This window comes from Equus caballus, chromosome 1 (genome assembly GCF_041296265.1).
Source record: "Equus caballus isolate H_3958 breed thoroughbred chromosome 1, TB-T2T, whole genome shotgun sequence".
Lineage (NCBI taxonomy): Eukaryota > Metazoa > Chordata > Mammalia > Perissodactyla > Equidae > Equus > Equus caballus.
In genome coordinates, this window is record NC_091684.1 from 110149292 (window position 1) to 110170025 (window position 20734).

Genomic DNA, 20734 nt, shown 5'->3' on the forward strand with positions numbered 1-20734 from the left:
TTCTGCAAAGTAGATCTTAGTCCCGGACTTGGAGTTGAGGAATAAGTCAGCCAGAAATTGAGAAGCATAACCAGGATCTCAGCCTAGGTCTGACTCATTCCAAAGGCTTCACCACTGCACCATGATCACCGTCTCTTTCTCTAAGAACCCAGGGGATCCTGGAGGCCTGGGTTCAAGTCCACCTCCACTATGTACAAGCTGTGTGTCCTTGGGGCAATTGACTAACTTCTCTGAGCATTTTCTCATCTACAGAAAGATAACGTGATACCTTATCAAGGGGTCATGGGAATTTTTGTTTGACCTCAGATACATCAGGAGGGGTAAAAACTTGAAGAAAGTGACTGTCTCAGGCTAGTAAGATAATAGTAGTCTGTCCCTCTTTCTGAAGGCATTGCTTTTATAATTGGACAAAAACAAAAGATGAATTAGACCACTTTCCTTTGAAAAGAGGCCACAGCACTCATCCACATGTGCCAGCCCAGTGAGCTGCTACTGGAGAGAACAGTCTTGTTTTCTCGAAGTTGTATCAAGCACATCTCAGAATCCCTCCCGAGAAAGCCACAGACTTCCCCTGAAGTGATCTTACGTTTTGTCAATCACAGAACCCTCAGCTCCGCCCTTCACCTGCCTGGCTCTATGCTCAGTCCCTGCAAAGAAGTCAGGGCTATCACATGGCATCACAGTGTCCTCGGGGGCCCTCCGTCCCCACGGCCGGGAAGGTATCGGGAGCTGGGCCGTGGGCGATGGGCAGTCTGGTTCCAGAGGATCTTAGCTCCCGCTCTCCCCACAGCAGCTGAGAAGTGCCTGGGCCTTGAAATTCCCTCCCCAGCCCCATAAATTGTACGGCAATAGATAATTCTATTCTTTAAATATATATTCTTTAGAAAATCTTATCATTTGTTTCCAGGCTTTCTATTAGGAGAGCTGTGTTGGGTGGTTTTTTTAAATTACTCTAAAAAATTAATCTTATATATAGAGACAGACTGGAAGGGGATATCTAAATGAACATCAGTGTTTCTCTCTAGGTAGTGAGAGATGGCGATTTGTGCCATCTTCCTTGTAACAATAATAGCTAAAATTGATTAAGCACTTACTGTATGCCAGGCACTGTGGGAGGCCCTTGGCATGCGTCAATCACTTAAACCTTGAGATGACCTTTCGGGGTAGGAACTGTTATTATCTCCACTCTCAGGTGAGAGCATGGAGGCCCAGAGAAGGTAAATAACCTTCCCAGGGTCACACAGCTAGTGAGTGCAAACGCTGGCCAGCTCCTGGGTCTGTGTTCTTGACTGTTGTGTCGCGGCGCCTCTCCATCCTTAGTTTATTCTCAGATCGTTTTTCAGTGTTTCTTTTAAAGTGAGGAAAATGGGTTTTGTTTTTAGCTTACCCTATCTGGTCCCACTAATGCAGAAACACACAGGAAGAAATGCATTACAAATACAGTGACGCCAAAAAGGAAACATGAGAACAATGATATTTCTGTATATGATTCCCTATTTTCCACATTCTCTAAAATACTCATCTCTTACCCAAGTAATCAAAAGTAAAACTCATAAAGCAGAAAACAAAATCCTGCTCCGAGAAGCACCGGCGAGAAGAATAACTAACAGCTGATGTTTTTCGAGAACATCTCTGTCCCGGAAGCTCTTTGAGGCCTGTTTTGTGCTCTCGCCCATTTGATCCTCAAAGACCCTAGAAAGGTCGGGGTTATTGTTGGCCCATTTTACAGAGGTGGGAACTGAGGCACAGGAGCATCTATCCAGGGCTCGCAGACACACAGGTGGCAGCGGAGCCTGACCCTGCCCTTTCTGTCATGTCCTGACCCACCCTTGAGGCAGGTGTCATGCTATCCTGTTCCACGCAGTGACCCTCGGAAATCCTAATGGGTTTGTCTAATTACAGAGTGAGCAGAGGCGCTGCTGGAAGCCCCTGGGTTTCTGGATGGCTCGTTTGGCTTTGCTTTCAGCAACACAAAGAGCTTTGCCTCCAGCTGGCAGATGCCCGCAGCTCCTCAGGGACAGCCTCCACCCCCCTGTCCCGGCCCTGTGGGCTGCTGGCATGGAAGCCAGGCCCCATGGCATGCTCCAAAGAGAAGAGGAAAGGCTCAGAGGGAAATGTCAGTGTCTTCTCCTTCACACGGTACATGGGCGCTGCTGTGGCTAGCCCATGGATGGGCTCTCCTGCTTGTCGCCGAGGGAGTGGTGAGCCCGGCTGAGAAGGCTCAGGGCCCACGGAGAGGAGAAGCAGGGGCCCACACGTCTTTCCCTTCCCTGGCTCTTCTAGGCCCTAGCAAAGCTGTGAAGCATCAGTGGAAGCCAGCATGGACGAAGTGCACACCCAGGATACACACCCAGCTGGCTCTGGGAGCCCCTCATCACACCCACGCTGCCCTCTGCAGCGGGCTTCAGTTTCCAAGTAGCCATCCATCCCCATGAGTGGCTCCCTCATCACAGCGTAAGGTGTAGGAAGGAGGCAGCTGCCTGTGAATAGCAGGGTTTGGGGTTTGGTTTGGTTTGGTTCGGTTCTTTAACTTTGCTTATTTGTGCTTGGCCTAACTGGGTGCCCAGCTCTGCAGAGGGTACAGGGGTCAAGCTGCCGCCTAGAAGCCACAGGCCATGGGGCAAGTTGCTTAACCTCTGTGAGCCTCAGTTTCTTCTTGGTAGAACTGGGATCACAGCACCCAGCTCACTGCTTTGTTAGGAGGAGTCGTGAGATGACAGGTATAAGTCACGTAGTCCAGTTCCTGGCATCATGCAGCAGGCACTCAGTAAACAGCCAACAGCTGTGTGTATATAGGTACTTATATCACACTTGCGTATATATGGGAAAAATGTAACAATCATGTTTTTGCGCAGAAAACATATTACAGCTTGAAAAATTGCCCTGAAACAAATATCCAGATAGCCTGTAAACAGACCAAACACAAAACCAGCACCGACTCCCCGCCCTGCCTCTTCTTGATGGTAATTCCCCACCAGCCTTCCCCAGCAGCGGTAACCACAGTCCTGACTTCTGTACAATTCATTTTTTTTTCTTAAAGTTTTTCGTTGAAGTTTGACTACCTCGTTATTTATCACTAAATAGTTTAATTTTGCTGATTTGAGTTCTGTACAAGTGGAATCACACCAGGATGTATGTAATCGCACCAGGATGTATTCTTGCCTGTCTGTGTTCTTTGCTTGGTCATATATCTTTAAGATTCATCCATGTTTTGGATGATTTGTTTTCTTTGCTGTGTAGTAATTCCAGAGAATGGAGATGTCACAGTTTGTTTGTCTGTTCTTCTGATGGTGGGCCTTTGGGTTGTTTCCAGTTTGGGGATGTCACAGTGTTAGGATGAGCATTCTTGGATGTGCCTCCAAGTACGTCAGACTTTCTGTGGGCTATTTACCTGGGAGTTAGAATTGTAGATCATCGGAGTTAGTTTATCTTCAGTTTTGTAGACACTGCCAGAGTTATGCCAAAGTGTTTGTGTGATTTATACTTCTACCAGCAGCGTACAGAGTCCCAGATACCCCACATCCTTGCCGACACTTGGTATTGTCAAACTCTAGTCAGCTGAAAATGTAATGATGTTTCATTGGGGTTGTAATTTGCATGTCCCTCAGTTCTAATGAGGTTTGAATTTCCTCTTCTGCAAAGTACCTGTGAAGGTTTCTGTCTCTTTTCCAATGTGTTTGTCATTTTCTCATTGACTTATAGTAGTTTTTAAGTAGTCTGGATATGAGCCCTCTGATTCTTGTGTGTGTCTTTGTAAGGATGTGTGTTACCCATATATTTGCCCACATTTTCACTTCTCAGTGGGCTCGTTTGATGCATCTGATGAATGACCTTCTTAATTTTAATGTAGACTAATTTATCAAGCTTTTCTTGTAATGGCTAGTGCTTTCTTTGTTTTGTTTAAGAGACTTTCCCTATCCCCAACATCCTGACAGTATTTTGTCTGTCGTATTCCAGAAGCTTTATTGTTTTGCTTTTCACACAAGTCTCTTACCTCCCTGGAATTGATTTTTCCATGTGTGGGGAGGCTGGCTTTTTTTTTTTGCCCCCTGTAATTTCAAGTTGTCCCAGCACCATTTATGGAAAAGGTCATCATCCTTCCCCCACTGCTGTGTATGCACACTTTGTCATAAATTGGGTGTCCACATAAGTATGGGTCTGTTTCTGGGGCTTTCTCTTCTGTTTCTCTTACTTGTTTGTTGTTGCTTGTGCCAGAAACACACTGTCTTCATCATTATAGCTTTAAAAGAAGGCTTGATCTCCAGTTGGAAAGTGTTGACAATTCTTTTTGTAAGAAAGGTGTCTAGGCTGGTCTTGGCCCTCAGCATTTCTATACGCAATTTAGAATCAGCACGTCACATTCCACAAACACGCAAAAAATGTTTCTTAGTACTTTTAATAATTATCATTTATTAATAATAATAGTAAAGTTGACTAATTCTTCCTGGGCCAGTAAATTCCAAATAGAAGGCTCCATTTGGGTTTTCCAAATTCTTCTGGTTCTGTGCGTCTGGCCTGACCCTTTCTGTAGGCTGTCTTGTCAGTCCCCTTGAGCACTGCATCTAGGAGGAGGCAGACGGATGGGGGGTCCCCAGCACTGAGAGAGACCCCTGCAGAGAACACCGTCCAGGGAAATAGCAGGTTGGGGCCTGAGTCCCATCTCTGCTCCTCCCCACCGGCTGAGCTCGGACAGGCCACGGCCAAGGAGAGTCGCTCACTCCCTCTTTTGCATCACTGCTATAACTGGTGTGCTCCCTTACACATCCTTTCAACAGTTCAAGAACTTACTGATCATCACAGTCGGCCAAACTAGGAACAGACAGAAGAATAAGGCACCACCTCTGCCCCATCAGGCTTGAAGTGTCCTCTGGCATGTCTGGAACTGTGCCCCAGTCAACACCAGGTCTGAAAAATGACCCACAAACAATGTCGCGTGGCCAAATAATTAACAAACAGCTTCATGCAACATCCTGTTCTCAGAGATTCACAGGTATATTTGTAGTTATAAGATCTGAGAATTTCCTCAAATGTGCTTTTGACAATTGTTTTAGTTTCCTATTGGAGCTGTAATAAATTACCACAAGCTTAGGGGCTTAAAATGACACATTTCTTATCGTACAGTTCTAGAGGTCAGAAGTCCATAATGGGTCTCACTGAGCTAAAATCAAGGTGTTGGAGGTCTGCCCTCCTTCTGGAAGATTCTTTCTGGAGGGGAGAATCCCTTTTCTTGCCTTTTCCAGCTTATAGAGGCTGCCCACATGCTTGGGCTCATGGCCCCACCCTCCATCTTCAGAGCCAGCAGTGACTAGTCAAGTCTTTCTCTTGATGCCTTCTCTGTGGTTCTGTCCTCTCATCTCCTTCTCTGATTCTGACACCTCCTCCTTCCACATTTAAAGGACCCAAATGATTGCACTGGGTGCACAGGATAATCAGTACAATCTCTTTATTGTAAAGGCAGCTGATTAGCCAGCTCAATTCCATTCGTAGCCTTAATTCTCTTTCGTCCTTTAAGGTAACAGTAACAGCTTCCAATATTAGGACGTGGGCATCTTTGGGGGCCATTAGTCTGCCTCCCACAGTGGAACCCCTAACCTGCGAGTCCCCTTGCCCCAGGTTGATAGCACGTCTAACACAGTGCTGTGTGTATTATGCACAGGACTCAGTGCACTGGGGGGTCTTTCTCTAGCCCCCACCATCATGCCCTCTCCTCTTTGGCACCACCCCTGACATCGTATGGTGGGTTAGTTTGTTGGTTTGTGGCCTTTCATCTTCCAGAAGACAAACTCCACAGGAAAGGGGGAATTTTGTCTCTTTGTTCATGGCTCTATCCAGGCTCCTGACACAGGGCCTGGTACCCAGTAGGTGCCCATCGTGTGTTTTCAGCGACTAAGAATGATTGAAAGTCTCTCCAGTAAGACAGCAGGCTTCTCGAGGGCAGAGTTCTTGTCTAGTTCGTCTCTTCTTCTGCATCATCTGGAGATGCCTGGTGCTAACTCTGCAGACTGTATAGCGTGGGCCTCAAGTTTACAGCAGAGGGCCCCAGACTGTCTTGGGTCATTGTGCCCTTAGCATCTCCAATATATTTGTCACAGAGCCCTGAGTCTGAAAGATACCCAGCAGTTCTGTTTATCAAGCAGTTAGGTTCAAACCACTTAATAAATGTTTGAAAAAATAATACATGTAAATTGAAAGAAAAAAATATTTTTCTTTTCTTTGTAAATAAGCGTGATCACTTACTAATGGCATGTGTGCCCCCGCTGGAGACCGCGCGGTTCTCAAACCTTGGAACCAGAATGGACTCCACCACCCTCATTTCCCTTTCCACATCCATTTCCACCCAGCGTTTGCTTTTTATCACAGGAACTACTGAAAACTCAGCTCACAAAGGTAACGATGGAGTTAAGAGGAATGTAGCTCGATCCGATGTTGAAACCATCAAGCTCCCTTGAATGAGTAGTTTCATGAGTAACATCCAACTGATGTCAGAGATGTCTGTGTTTCCCTCAAAAACTTAAAACGTTTTATGAGTTCACTGGGGTACCCCAAGGTGCCTTGGCACACAGTTTGGGAACTGCAGATTTACACTAATCTAATGTACAGAAAGCCTGTGTTCAGACCAGGATGCCAGAGTGAGGTCAGCACAGGGCTTGTCCCATTCCCTCTTGAATGGCCCTGCCACCTTTTCCAGTCTTCACATCCCTAGGAAGCTGTGTTATTTTAGCATCAGAATGTGCTTGGTGAGCAGGCAGTCAGGGCAGGGGTGGACTCCAAATGGTTAGTCCGTCTGGGCCCTGCTGAGGCTCGGGGTCCCAGCTGCTTCCCAGTAAGAACCCTGTCCAAGGCCGGGCCTGCCCCCGGCTCCAGCCCCTCTCCCCTGTTGTGGCTTTAGGCGATGAGGTGTGGGAGGGGAAGTGTTCTTTGGAGCGAGGAGGACTGGGAACCTGTGTGTGCTGACCTTCTTGTAGTAGAAGAGACACGGGCCTCAGCTATTTCACACTTCCATGGCTCTTTCTGTGTGCCAAACACTGTTCTAAGAGCTTCCCAAATATGAAGTCATAAATCCTCCCCACAGCCCTGTGAAATAGGTCCGATATCATTCCCATTTTACAGATGAGAAAACCGAGGCACACGGAGGTAAACTGTACCTTGCCCAAGCTTCGTGGAGGTGGGATTTGAACCCAGGTGGCCCACGCTGTCTCCTGAGCTGCCTCCGATATGGTTTTTCCCTTAACGGGTGGAAGAAACCCCACTTCAGACCCTGGCTGTGCTGCTTTCTAGCTGTGTGCTGGGAGTGAGGGGCTGAACTTCTTAGAGATACTGTTTCTTCTGCCGTGAAGTGGGCACAGTAGACTCCCCTGTCGGGGCCCTTGAAAGGATCACAGGAGATTATGCAGGCAAAGCGTGGGGCTCAAGGTAGCAGAACCGAAGGTGCCTCACAGGCGTCTCTGATCGCCTGAGTCTTGGCTCTCCTCCTCCACGTCACCCCCTCCTCTCAAGTGTACATGAATCTGGCAGACAGCAGGGGGCAGCACTGGACTGCTGAGGAACATTCTCTCCTCCCCGGAGAAGCTCGCTGTTCAACACAGGGATTCTGGATTTTAGAGCCGGACAATCTTTTTCTCGTCTGTTTAGGTAGAACATTTGGGGTGGTTTCGCTAAACAAGAACAAAATGACAGCCTAGTAGGATGAATTGAAGGGACAGCAAGGAAGCAAATTCAGAAGTCCCTTTCTGTAAGATCACAGCCAGTCTCATAGGCTCCTCTCAGGGAACAGCTTTCCCTGAAGACCAGGGCCATGCTCTCCGATGCGGCTTGATTTGAGCTGTTTTCCTTAGGTATTTCTAAGTGATAAAGGGTGCCTCCTGATGCATGAAGGCTGCTCCCACATCCCCACTACTGGACTGTTCGAGAACCCATTGCTGCTGGGGATTTACTAGACATCTCTCAGAGGATAAAGGAGCCACTTAGAATATGGCCCCAGAAATTCCAGCTGGGGGAGAGGGAAATGCCCTTCATGCAAAAATACGTGTGTCCCACATCTGTCACTGGTTTTTGGAATTGGGTCCTCTCGGGCGTCTTTGGCATTGGAGGAGAACTCCATCCTGTTAAAATGGGGCGCCGCAATCCGAGGGTTTGCTAGAGGAACTGGAGTGGGAGGTGCTCTTGGCTGGATGGACAGGCCACCTTGGTGCATGACATCTCTGTGGTACGCCTCTGCCTGTCTGAGCTGCTCGAAGGGATGGCTGGCCCTTCTGGGCCCTGCAGGGCTCTGGTGGGCAACTGAGCTTGTGGGATGCCCTTCCTCTGTGTCACAATTTGCACCAGGGCAGGAGGCCCAGGACCTGGGGTCTCAGCTGTCCCCTGATGTCTGGCCAGTCCACACACTCTACTCCACTGCCCCCAAGTGGAGGAGAGGGGACGCAACAATCTCGACAGAGCCGCTTCAGTTCATTGGTTGTTTCCTTCCAATGAAACTAAAAGCTTGGTCCTTGGACTTGTTAAGTATTAATGATAGTTCTCCTTGTTCAATCAGTAGGGGATGAATCAGTGATTATTACGTTGATGGGGGTTTTATTTAATTTGCATGAAAGAAGGCATTTTATCATGCGTAGTGGGGATGCTGCTGGGGCTCAGAGCACCTGCTGGGAATATTGAAGGTGAGTCACAAGGGTGTTTGCAGCACCCTTGCCAAGAGAATTGGGTTCCTGTCTCCTGCGTCCCTTTTTTTTTTTTTTGAGGAAGATTAGCCCTGAGCTAACTACTGCCAATCCTCTTCTTTTTGCTGAGGAAGACTGGCCCTGGGCTAACTTCCATGCCCATCTTCCTCTACTTTATACGTAGGATGCCTACCACAGCATGGCTTTTGCCAAGTGGTGCCATGTCCACACCCGGGATCCAAACCCGTGAACCCTGGACCACTGAGAAGTGGAACGTGCAAACTTAACCACTGCACCACTGAGCCAGCCCCTCCTGTGTCCCGTTCTTTAGGGACAGCCTGAGTACTTGGTTTGCTTGCTGAGCCATCTTTAGAGGGCCAGTGACTGACCATGGCTTACTGCAGCCTGGAAGGGAGGATGTGGCTGGCTTCACAATTTTTTTTTGCCCTGGAGCAGAAATCCCTTCAGTCTCCCTTGGGTGCTGCCCTTGCCTTGGACGCCCCCTCTCCATGCCCCAGTCCCCATGTCTTTCTCAGCATCACTTCGTGCTTCACTTTCCTCCACCCAGAGAATGCAGCCAAGATTAGCTCTGCTCCCTGACCCCACCCCACTAAGGTCACCCTCCCTAATTCTAGCCCATACCTGAAAGAGCCTCATATTCTAGACTTTTTCCGATAATACCCCCAACTTTCTCTGTTTGGTCATCTTAATCTAAGTTGTGACAATCCAGAGCCAATGTACTCATAAGGTGGGTGTTGCTTCTCCCCAGATTCCTATAGACTGGAATAACTGTGAGACCAGGCGTCTCTGGGTGGCTGTGGGAGAGGCAGTTTTGAGACACCTGAATTTCTAGATTGTTCCAAATCACTGAGTAGAATTTCTCTGAGAGTGGATTCAGCCCCATTTCTATGAGATAAATCATCCTCTTTTCATTCCTTTCTTCATCAAACAGCATTCCTTACAAGCTGTCTTCCAGCGACTGCTTTGAGGTTCTGCTTCCTGTCTGTAAATCGGGAAGTCATGGCTTCCTTTGCTGGGAATTTAGAAACCAATTGAGCTCCTGACTACAGTTTCTGAAATTGTGTTTCTTCCCCCCTCCAAGTCTGAGCTCCAGGAAGGCTGGGGTTTTTGACTGTTTGGTTCAATGCTGAATCCCCATCCCTGAGAATACTGCTTGGCACAGGGAAGGAGCTCAGTAAGTGTTAATTGGATGAATATTTGAGTGGTTCCATGATGACATCTCCGAGAGAATTCCAGCGAGTTAGTGTACCCCTGCGAACAGACCAAAATTACCCTCCACTGCACCCAGATTTCCTCTGGTCAAATTCGTCTCCTCCCTCGTCCTTCCTGTGCCCACGTGGACCTGTTAGCAACCACCCTCTGGCTGCCTATTTGGGTTGGATTGACCACATATTGTTGATTGTCCCCTCAAGGCAGCCAGCTTCTTGAGGGAAGGGCTCCTTTTTTACCTATGTGTTTATTCCCAGGGCCTTGGGAACTGTCAGTGCTCTGGAGACATTTGCCAAATTGAAATTTAATTGAATAGATACAGCCTGTGGGTTTTCATGTGGCCTCAGTACTTTTCCCAGAATGATCCAAAAGTTTTGTGCAGAATTCCAGGTACTATATCTGTCAGCTCCATAAGCACGTGCCTAGTACCATCTTCTCAAGTCCTGCGGAAAAGCTGGAGTCCTGAACAGCTATTACAGCGACCGCAGATAGCAAGGGACACTGCAGAATTGAGTGACAAGGGGACACTGCAGAATTGAAATTAATAAGACATCTAACCAATGTTCTCCAAGCATACCATTATGTCGGCTTTCTTATTTGGGAAATTTAATGCCCGTAAACATTTCATTACATTTGAAAATAATTTGTGGCTTTGACTTTTCTCACTTCCCAAGAACTCCTGAGTTTGCACAAGGGGTGCTGAGAAATCTTCGCCAACCATAAATTAAATGAATTACGTAAAGACAGATAAACGTAAAAGCAAAATTACAAAAATCCTTTCCAAAATGTTTATGGCAGAAAAAATACTAAATGATGGATGTGAATGTATTTTAATATGTTACGATTTGTGGGTACTTGGGGCCCACAAATATGTCAAAGCAATCTACCAAAACTATAGAATTCCTGCATAATAGCACTTCAAGAGCTTCCAAAATTAGAAATACTGGGTTTCCCTCCTCTGGGATTTTTTAGACTAATTCCTGTCATGTCATTTGTATAATCAGATTTCTCCTCTGATCAATGTAAAATAATTTCCTTGATTTTTGACTATTTTGCTCATTCAATTGCCTTTTTTTAAAATCTAATCTTTGTTTCATCTCCTTTCAGGAATCCTGTTCACGATGCTGGTATTTGGACCAGCCTGTGGATTTATCCTGGGCTCTTTCTGTACCAAAATCTATGTGGATGCTGTCTTCATTGACACAAGTAAGGAATATATCTCAATTTCTTACCACCATCCCCAAGCGTTTCCTTCCTTGTAAAGGGGCCTTCAGCCTATGGGTTCCAAAACCTTCCTACTAAGCGGCCCCCTTAATGCGTCCACCTCCGTGGCCAGTGGCCCACCTGAGATAGAAGGAAAGAGCGTGAGGGTTGGTCCAGAGGGCCTGGACTCAAGTCTATGTTCTGCCAATGTCTACCTAGAGGCTGAAATAACTTCCTATAGTTGATTTTATTCCTCAAAGCTGGATTTTCCTCATCTTAAGAGTGATGATCATTGCACCTGCCTCACAGGGCTGTCGTAAGAAGTAAATGAGAGGATACTGGTGGCAATGCCTGGCATGTACACATTCTCACTGAATGTTGGCCAGTTAACTTATATGAGGACCCTACTTTCTAATCAAAAAGTTGGAGCATGTGTTCTGGAAGTGCAAGTATACGAATGGGGTCAATGAGACAGAGTATTTGAAAATTCTTTCTATAGGACACGGTTGTGGTGGCCTCTATAAGGAAGCATACCATACCTCAGAACCATTTCCAGCAACACTTCTTGTGTTCCTAGCAGGAAGAGCAAACGCCTTTCTTCGATTGCTCTGGGCTCCCCAATCCCGTAGCACACTTTGACTGACCAGAGTGCTAGTCAAGATGAGCTAGGTTATTCAGTGGTAACAAACAATTCTCAAATCTAAGTGGTTTATGCAACCAAAGTTTATTTCCTGCTCACACTGAATATCCAGTGTAGGCTGGTGGTATTGGGGAGGGTGAGACTTGGCTTATTGTGGTCACTCCGGGACCCAGGCTCACAGAAGTTTGGTCTGACCCCAGCCTGCACAGTTGCCAAGGCAGGAAACCAGACTTTTGCAAGTTTCGCACTGGCTCTTGAAGCTTCTGCTCAGAAATGACACACACGTTGTTTCTACTCACATTTCAGTGGCCATGGCAAGTCATGTGGTATATTAGTTTGCTATTGCTGCGTAACAAATTACCCTAAATTTAGTGACTTAAAACAAGACAGTTACTATGTCCCAGTTTGTTTCTGTGCATCTAGAATCCAAGAGCTGCTTAGCCGGGTGGTTCTGGCTCAGGGTCTCTCAAGAGGCTGCAACCAAGGTGTCTACCTGGTCCTCTGTCATCTCAAAGGTCACCTGGAGGAGGATCCACTCCCAAGCTCACTCCCATGGCTGTTGGGCCTTGCAAGATCCACTTTCAGGCTCCCTCCCATGGGCGTCTCCACAGGGCTACCTCCCCATGGCTCCCTGGAGTGAACAACCCAAGGGAGCATGCACGAGAGAGCACCTGAGACAGAAGCCATGGTCTTTTTATGACCTAATCTCAGAAGTAACATTGTATTGTGTCTGCTGCATTCTGTGTGTTAGAAGCAAGCCAGTTGTTCTGGTCTACACTCAGGTGAAGGGATCATTACACAAGAATGTGAATTCCAGGGGGTGGGGATCATTGGAGACCATCCTAGACCCTGCCCACCATATGTGGTCACAACTCGACCACCTGCCCAAAAGAGAAGCCTGTATTCCTGTGCAGTCTAGTGAGCAGAGAAGCCATATTTCCTTTCTCTGTGAAAACAGAGTGCGGGAAGCCATTCCGGCTTCTCTTCCTTTTGCCGATCTGTTCTCAGGATCGATAAGAACTCTCAGTCCCTGGGTCCTCCATCCATCATCTCTCGACAGTGCTAAATTTACTAATTCACCCCAAAGAAATAATGCAGTTTTAAATCCAATCAAGTCACTTTTTGGTTCACTCCATTAATCCCACTGATATATTTACTTGTAGCTAACGATGTTACAGATTTTCAAGTGGGAAAAAGAAAGAATCAAGCACACGCAGCCTTATTTATTTATTCTTTTGAAGCACTGGGTCTGTTCGGGAGGGAACTCGTTGCTGCTGGGTGCAGGAGTGGTCGCCTTTGAACCCTCTCTGTAATGAGTGGGATGAGGGGTGGCCTCAGAGAAATGACATGTGATGCGAGTCAGCTGCCATCTTGCTCATATGGACAAAAAAGCCAGCTTCTGCTGCGTTCACTGAAGGCAGCGCAAGACAGGAATAGCAAAAGGTGGTTGGGGAGGGGTGCACTCCCAGTGCCATGGGAAGGCTACCTGGAAGGAGAAGCCAGGTGGCCGGGCAGCATATTTTGCCCTCAGCCTGTCAGCAGGGACCCCCTTGAATCAAGGCCTGTGGATTACCAGAGTCTCTGAGACAGAATGAACCTCACATATCATTCTCTTCCAACTCTTTCATTTGACAAATGAGGAAACTGAGCCCTAGAGAGGCACAGGGATGTGCCCAATCCAAGTGGTGTATCTGTATATAAGACCCAGGTCTCCTGAGCAAGCGTGCATGTGGATATTTCTGCTTCAAGATTCCCCTCACCAAGCTCCCACCTGGGGATGAAATAGCATCTTTTCTTAGTGCCTGGAATGACCAAGGGGTAGACAAGTGGCCGGAGGGGGCTTAGCTGGTGCACTCACAGTCCCCTAAGTATTGCTCCAGCTGTTCCTTCAGCCTGGCGTGCTGTCCCCACCCCATTTTGTTCAACATCTTTCCTCATCCTTCAAGGCCCAGAGGGAAGTCACGTCATCCATGGTTCTAGACTCACTGGCAGCTTGCAGCCTCCCCTTACAGAAGGCAGATGGGTGCGTTTCTGTTCCTTCTGGGCATCTTGCTGACGACAGCATTCCCCCCACTAACAGGTTAATAGCTCACTTCCGGTCTCCTGTGTCTCTAAGGAATGGAAGGATGCATTGTGAGTCACCATCTTTGTTTGCGTCTTTTCTGAAGGCCCTGGGAAGGCCGGTGCTGCTCTTGACCAGTAGAGGGCAGAAGAATATAATTTATTCTATTAGGGAGCCAGCCACAGAATTCTAGTTCCCAGCAATTTTTATTTTTCTGATCTTGTGACTGAAACTTGTCATTCTCTCTGTGAGTGAATTTGGGCTGTATTTTGAGGAAGGGCCTTCTCAGTTCTTTAGAGATGACGCTCCCCTGTCTTTTCCTCACCAACTCAGACACAGCCCCTGTGTGTCCAGCCTATGGGGGTGTGTCCTTAAGCACAAATACACAGGGGCCATGCACACAGCCACATGTTTCTGAAATCCCCGTTGAGAGTTGGATGGGGAACTGTGAAGAGCAGTGGCCTGGAATTGTGGGGTGGCAGGTCCATGGAGGGCCCTTGTGACAGCACAGATGGAGGAGAGAACGTGCTTTTGCTCATGCAACCTGGTGGCAGCCAAGGAAACAAGGTAAAAAGGAGAGACCAGTGAGGCCGCCTTTTGCAGTCTGGGAGTGGGTGAAGCTGGGGGTGCATGGGAGGCAGCTGCTTTTAGGGATGGGCCAGCTATGGGGCAGAGAGACCTCGGGGCCGCTCCCGGGAGTGCTCCCCCGCTGCACTTAGACACGGGGATCCTGTGGCTGTGCCTTGCATCTGTGCTTGATCCCTCTGTGGCTCCCTTTGTCCCTCTTCTCATGCAGAGTAGATGCCTCCTGTGACAGCCAGGGGAAGGAACAATGGTGCCCCCAGAACTTCTTTGTTAGAATATCTTTGTAACACGGATGCCAGTCGAGAATAGGATCTAGAAAAAAGAAGGACTTGCCAGCAGGTTCCACCCCAAAGCATTGAACTGACCAACCTTAACATTGTGGCTGTATCGGAAGAAGGGGATGGATAACAACAGAACCATGAACTGACCACTTTGAAGCTGTACATAGATGGCCTCATTTGAACCTCAGAAGGTTCCCATGGGAGGGTGGGTCCTATTCATCCCATTTAACAAACGAGGCGTCCTCATGCAGGATTGTGAGTTCTGAGTTCGGCACTGACATCAGACCTCCATGTGAATCCAAGCCACACCTCTCACGAGCTGTGTGATCCTGGGGACATTCTCCTTGTGGGTCTGTGCGTGGATCACATGAATTAATCACACAAAGCACTTAGCCCCGTGCCTGGTGTATGGGATGGGCACAGTGATGTTAGCTGTAATGAGGGACTCTCAAGGTTAACTCATTTCCACAGCTAGTAGGATCCAAACCCCAGGCTTGTCTGACCCCAACCTGAGCGGCTTGCTTCCCTGAAACCTCCCTAGGAATTTAGCCAGAAGACAGCCCCTTTCCTTGGACAAAGGTGTCGCTGAGATGACCTGACTTCACCAGCACATCCATCCTAAGACGTGTGCCAGCCAGCCCTGTACGGCCGCATAGTGTTTGCAGCTGGAATAAAATATATCCATCTGTTTGCTTCATGAAAAAGGTCGACAAGCTGTGAGCCTCCTTCTCTGCCACGCTGGGGCTGGCGGCTGTCACCAGATTCCTTCATGCTGGACTAATGAGCCCAATGGCTGGGATCCTGAAGGTTCCCTACTGCCCTCCACCCTCAGCCCCTCCCTGTCTCCAAGTTCTAATTAGGTCTGTAACTTGATACTCTTGGAATTCTTGAGTCCCATGGCAAAAGTTTTGCAAAATAGGTTAGCCAAATAGGTACATGGACTGAAGAAAAAATAAAACTACCCAGAGAGGCTTAGAATCACTTACACATCAGTAGCGTGGCCCTGGAGTAAGAAGTAAGTGTCCCCAATTTGATCTGCCCTTCCCACGGTCTCGGGTATCTGCATGGCTTGGTTGGTTAGTTTTAAACTGGTTTGACCCTGCTCCCCGTGATTTTTGTTTTCAACCTATAATGGTAGTGGTTGGGAAATGGGTGGAAATCTCAACCTCATGTGCTTACGTGACCTTCAGCAGAGGGAGCAAACAATTGCCAAAAGCTTGCTCAACTTAGCCAACAAAACCACAAAAACACTGTTCCAAGACATAGAAGGGTTAGAAAAATGAATCTTGTAAAGCAGAAGTCCTAAGCCTGTAGACACCTATACAAAGGCAGACCCAAATCGGGCAGCCTCATGGCAGGCAGACATTTCCATCCTGACGACCCAGCGGGTAGCTGTCCTTGCTCCACTTCGGCTCCTGTTCTAGCATCTTTTCGCAGTGCCTGGAATGACCAAGGGATAGACAGGTGCCTGGAGGGAGTTTCACTAGTTGACTCAAGGGTCCCTTGAGGATGTCATGCCTTTGCTCAGGCAGTTCCCAAAGCTTGAGATACTGTTCCCACTTGCTTCTTTCAACGTCTTTCTTCATCCATGGTGCTGGTGTCATTGGCAATTTGATATATTCAAGTCAGTGAGAGAGATTAGTGCTTTTTAGTTTTGCTCTGGGCATCTTACTGACAGCAGCCTTCGCCAAAAGGCTTAAACTGCAGTAATTTTTTAAGATCAAGATACTAAGTAGAACCAGATTGAAAGAGAAGTAAAGGGGTTTTCATGCCTTGCCCCCACCCGTACCTAAAATAACACTTTTGTTTTTCTAAGCCTGCCCAGGACCACTGTTGTTAAAGAGCATGCATTTTTATTTCCTAAGCCTTTTGTGCTAGTCAGGGTAGGCTGGGTTCTGCTGTGGTAACAAACATCCCCCAAATCTCTGTGACTTAGAATAATACTAAAGGTTTATTTCTTCCTCGTGCAGTATATCTGACACAGGTCAGTGGAACATTTTGCTCACTGTAGCCTCTCAGGTACCATCTCAAGAGGATTCCAGATGCTTCCATGATCAGGCAGGGAAGAAGAGCACGGCCAAGCCACACACCAGCTCATACATACCTCCACACCCAGAAGTGACACCTGTTCCCCTGGTGACATTTCATTGGCAAAACTCTGTGGCCTGTGGCCATACCTAACTTCACACTTAGGGAAGAGTAATCCTCCTTGTTCTCAGAAGAGGAGATCCGAAGGCAGACATCAGTGATGTCTACCACACCCTCCTTTGCCAGCTGACACAGAAGGAACTCTCCCTCAGCCTCAGTGATTCCAGGACAGTATCCCCTAAGCAGTGACAGCTGCCAGGCCTGTGGAAGGAGATTTTCACCCTGACTAGCCAAAACGCGTCATAAAAATACTCTTATTGTGGAGGTGGGTAAAGAAAGGAAATGCCTCAGAAACGATGTTTCCCAAACTGGCTTCATGCATCAGTCGTCTTCCCGGGAACCACCAAAATCAGACTGGAACTCTGCTCACTACGCCGGCCCCTTCCTGAGGGCAGCGTGCTCCAAGGCTGAGTGCTTTCTTCTCAGCGTGTTATTTCTCTCCCTGCCACGGTGCTCTGGATAATTGAAATGGAGGGAAAAAAAATCAGTACTTTCCCAAATGGCCAGCTGTGATTTTCCTAGATCCACAAAGTCCTGCCTTCTACACGTCTTCCTACAGACGCTCTCTGGCCCGAGTGGCAGGCGTGCCTTGGTCTGACATCACTTGCTCTTCCCCGTCTTACAAATCCTGAGCAAATGTTGGCTTTCCGCATGCGTGCACATGCCTACAGGGAGCGAAACGACACGTTCACACAAACATCCGCCTCCCCCACCGCAGCCTCTCTCCCTGGGATGTTTTCTCACACAGAGGAGAGTCACTAACTTCCTACCTAAAATATGACTACATGCTACTAATTTTGTTTCTCCAAACAACTGCCAGGGTTTCTCTCTCTCTGCTGCCTCACATCTGCCAGCTTTCACTTCCCCCTTGTGGAGCCCATAGACAATGGAGGGAAATACTGTAGCTCCCTTTACCTAAGTCTTTTGTTTTCATTCATCGCTTGGCAGCAGGTGAAGAAACACAGTCAGTGACTGGTGAAAACATTCTTGTTTCGCTACCCCAGGCAATCTTACTTCCTTAGCTCTTCTCTTGTTTGCATAAAGATGCTTCAAGATCACCTTGTGTTTTCCCGTGTCATGCTCTTCTAAAAGATCTGTATCTTAAAATTGCCATTCATGTAAATACATACCTAAAAGTAAAAATAATAAGAACTACCATATATGAAGAGCCTACTATGTATCAGGGTATTCTTGCTCATTGCCTCTCATCCTTGCAAGCATGCTAGGTGGATGTCATCTTTATTTCACAAATAATGAAACGAAGGCTCAGAGAGGGTAAGTAACTTGCCCAGTATCACATGCTAGTTAGTAGCAGAGCTGGGATTCAGCTCCAAGCGCATCATACTTACACTCTCTCCTTTCTGGCGTGCAGTTACAAAAAGGCACCTGGTCCCTTGCAGTGCCCTGGTTATTGCTGCTAGTTTGCTATGAAGGTCTCCTGAACAAAGGTCACTCATGTTCCAAAGGCCAACTTGCCATTTACCAGAAGAGTCGATGGTCTTAGGCCCATTGCACGAAGTGTAGGAATTAATCATCTGCTACAGGGCCTCCAGGGAGCCCAAAACAAAGTCCAGACAATCAAGAGGGGGCAGTGCAGGGGCTGGCCTGGTGTCACAGCGGTTAAGTGCGCACGTTTTGCTTTGGCGACCCGGCGTTTGCCGGTTCGGATCCCGGGTGCGGACATAGCACCGCTTGGCACGCCATGCTGTGGTAGGTGTCCCACATATAAAGCAGAGGAAGATGGGCATGGATGTTAGCTCAGGGCCAGTCTTCCTCAGCAAAAAGAGGAGGATTGGCAGCAGTTAGCTCAGGGCTAGTCTTCCTCAAAAAAAAAAGAAAGGGGGTGGGCAGTGTAGGAGACAGTAAAGAGCATGGCCCTTGGCGTCTGAATGCCTGTGTTCCAATCTTCCACTCTGTGAACTTTGGCAGGGTGCCTAACCTTTCTAAGCCTTGATGTCTCTATCTATCTAAGATAGGGATAATACAAGACTCTATCTTGTAGGATTGTGGGCAGCTGTGATTGGAACCGTTAAGAACGCACTCAGCATAATGCCTGGTGCTGAGTAACCCTCAGTAAATGATGGCTGGCGTTTTCGTTAGTGTTAGCTGAAGAGTCTTCAGGGAGAGCATTTTACAGATGGTGAAGCGGTCGTCTGGTGCCTGTGGTCATTTCTCCTCCCAAGCCTGTCCATCCATCTGGTCCAGGCCTGCGGCCCTGTTACTTCTTAGCTCATAGGCTGTGGCCCAGGTTTCCAACAATTTCATTCGATGCTCCCTGGGCATGGGATTACCCTCAAAGAGACATTTCCAACCAGCTCCTCTGGGAGCGCTGCTGTGAAAGGCAGTTGTAGAGAAAGGGGAAAAAAAAAAATCAACCCAGGGGCAAGCTGTAGTTATATCTTTATGGCTTCAGCTGCAAATCAAAGAAATAACAGTACAAGACAGCCAAACCACGTGCATACTGCCTTTAAGCATGTAAGTTGGCTACAAAGCTTTTTACTAGAGGGCTGGCCCCAAACTGCAGGCCACCACAAAGGTTTGAATTAACCTATCCACTAGCAGCTTGGAAGCAGGACCCTAGCCATAAATATTAAGCAAACGTCGAGTAATGCTCGAGCACGGGCCGGGCAGTATCCTGAGCACCTTACCTGGGATGTGGCTCATTCCATCTTTCAACTGCTCATAAGGTAAGTACTGTCATCAGTATCGGTGTGGTGTAGGTCAGCCAGGCGAGGCACAGAGAGTGCAGATCGCTGGCGTGAGGTCGCACAGCGAGGAGTGGGCAGGATTTCAAGCCAGGTCTCCTGGCTCTTGACTTCCATTCTGTGCCACCCCTTATGATCTGTGAACCCGATTTAAGACAGGGGGTGGAGCATTGAATGGGATCTCAGGTTAGCTGCTCTTTTGTGGGGGTGTGAGTGAATTTACCTGGTAAATGTAGACACTTGAACAATAAACGTTTCTGTTGCCTTGTGTTTTGTTAGCACACCTTGGGGCCTCTGCCAAGCCGGTCAGTTCCAGCCTAAATTCTGAGGGTGTCTGGCTTCTCGCTGTTTTTGTTTAGACTCATACAAGTACAGAGCAGACAAGCAAATGAAGGAGGGAGAGCGATCAGCCTTCAGCCTTGGGAGAAACAGAAGCGCCCATGTGGAACGATAAGCTGCTTAGCTGGGCATCCTTTCCTCCCCACCCCCAGCTGTTTCCAGAGCCTTCGGCCTGTCTGTGCAACTGACTCAAAACCCCAGCTAAGTCCCGGCCCCACCATGTCCCCTCCAGTAACTGTGCTCTTTCCCATTGCAGGTAACCTGGACATCACTCCGGACGACCCCCGCTGGATCGGAGCCTGGTGGGGTGGCTTCCTGCTCTGCGGTGCCTTACTCTTCTTCTCTTCCCTCTTGATGTTCGGGTTTCCACAGTCTCTGCCCCCGCACTCAGACCCTGCCATGGAGAGCGAGCAGGCCATGCTCCCTGAAAGAGAGTATGAGAGGCCCAAGCCCAGCAACGGGGTCCTGAGGCACCCCCTGGAGCCGGACAGCAGCGCCTCCTGCTTCCAACAACTGAGAGGTGAAGGCACCTGGTCCGCAGGGGCCAGAGTCATGGGGCGATCGAGGCAGGTCAGGGAAAGGGGGGCACTCGGGACTGGGTGTACGGGGCCTTGAGGCAGAATCCTATCTGTTATACACGATTTGCTTCCGCCAATATGATGCTTAACTTATCCCTGAGATGGAAAGGACCAACAGCTACTATTTAGTGAAGGGACACAGACCAATCTCTCCTGCAGACTCTCCAGTGACTGACCAGCACCTGATGTATAATAAACGTAAATGTCTGTAGAAGGAAGAAAGTGAGAGGGGGAAGGAGGAGGCTAGACGTTTCCTGGAGCTCTTTTGGGCTCTTTCAGGCCGTTTGCGAGCACATCGCGGCAGTG

At 48.2% G+C, this 20734-nt stretch overlaps 1 protein-coding gene across 2 annotated transcripts in view; it reads left to right on the forward strand.

Moving 5' to 3' along the window:
• Window positions 1–20734, forward strand: part of SLCO3A1 (solute carrier organic anion transporter family member 3A1) — a 295928-nt gene that overhangs the window by 215634 nt on the left and 59560 nt on the right. For both annotated transcript variants that reach the window (XM_005602811.4, XM_023650742.2), the window contains exons 3-4: window positions 10995–11093; window positions 20107–20370. In XM_005602811.4, the coding sequence (XP_005602868.3) occupies window positions 10995–11093; window positions 20107–20370 (363 nt within the window). The remainder of the gene's footprint in view (window positions 1–10994; window positions 11094–20106; window positions 20371–20734) is intronic.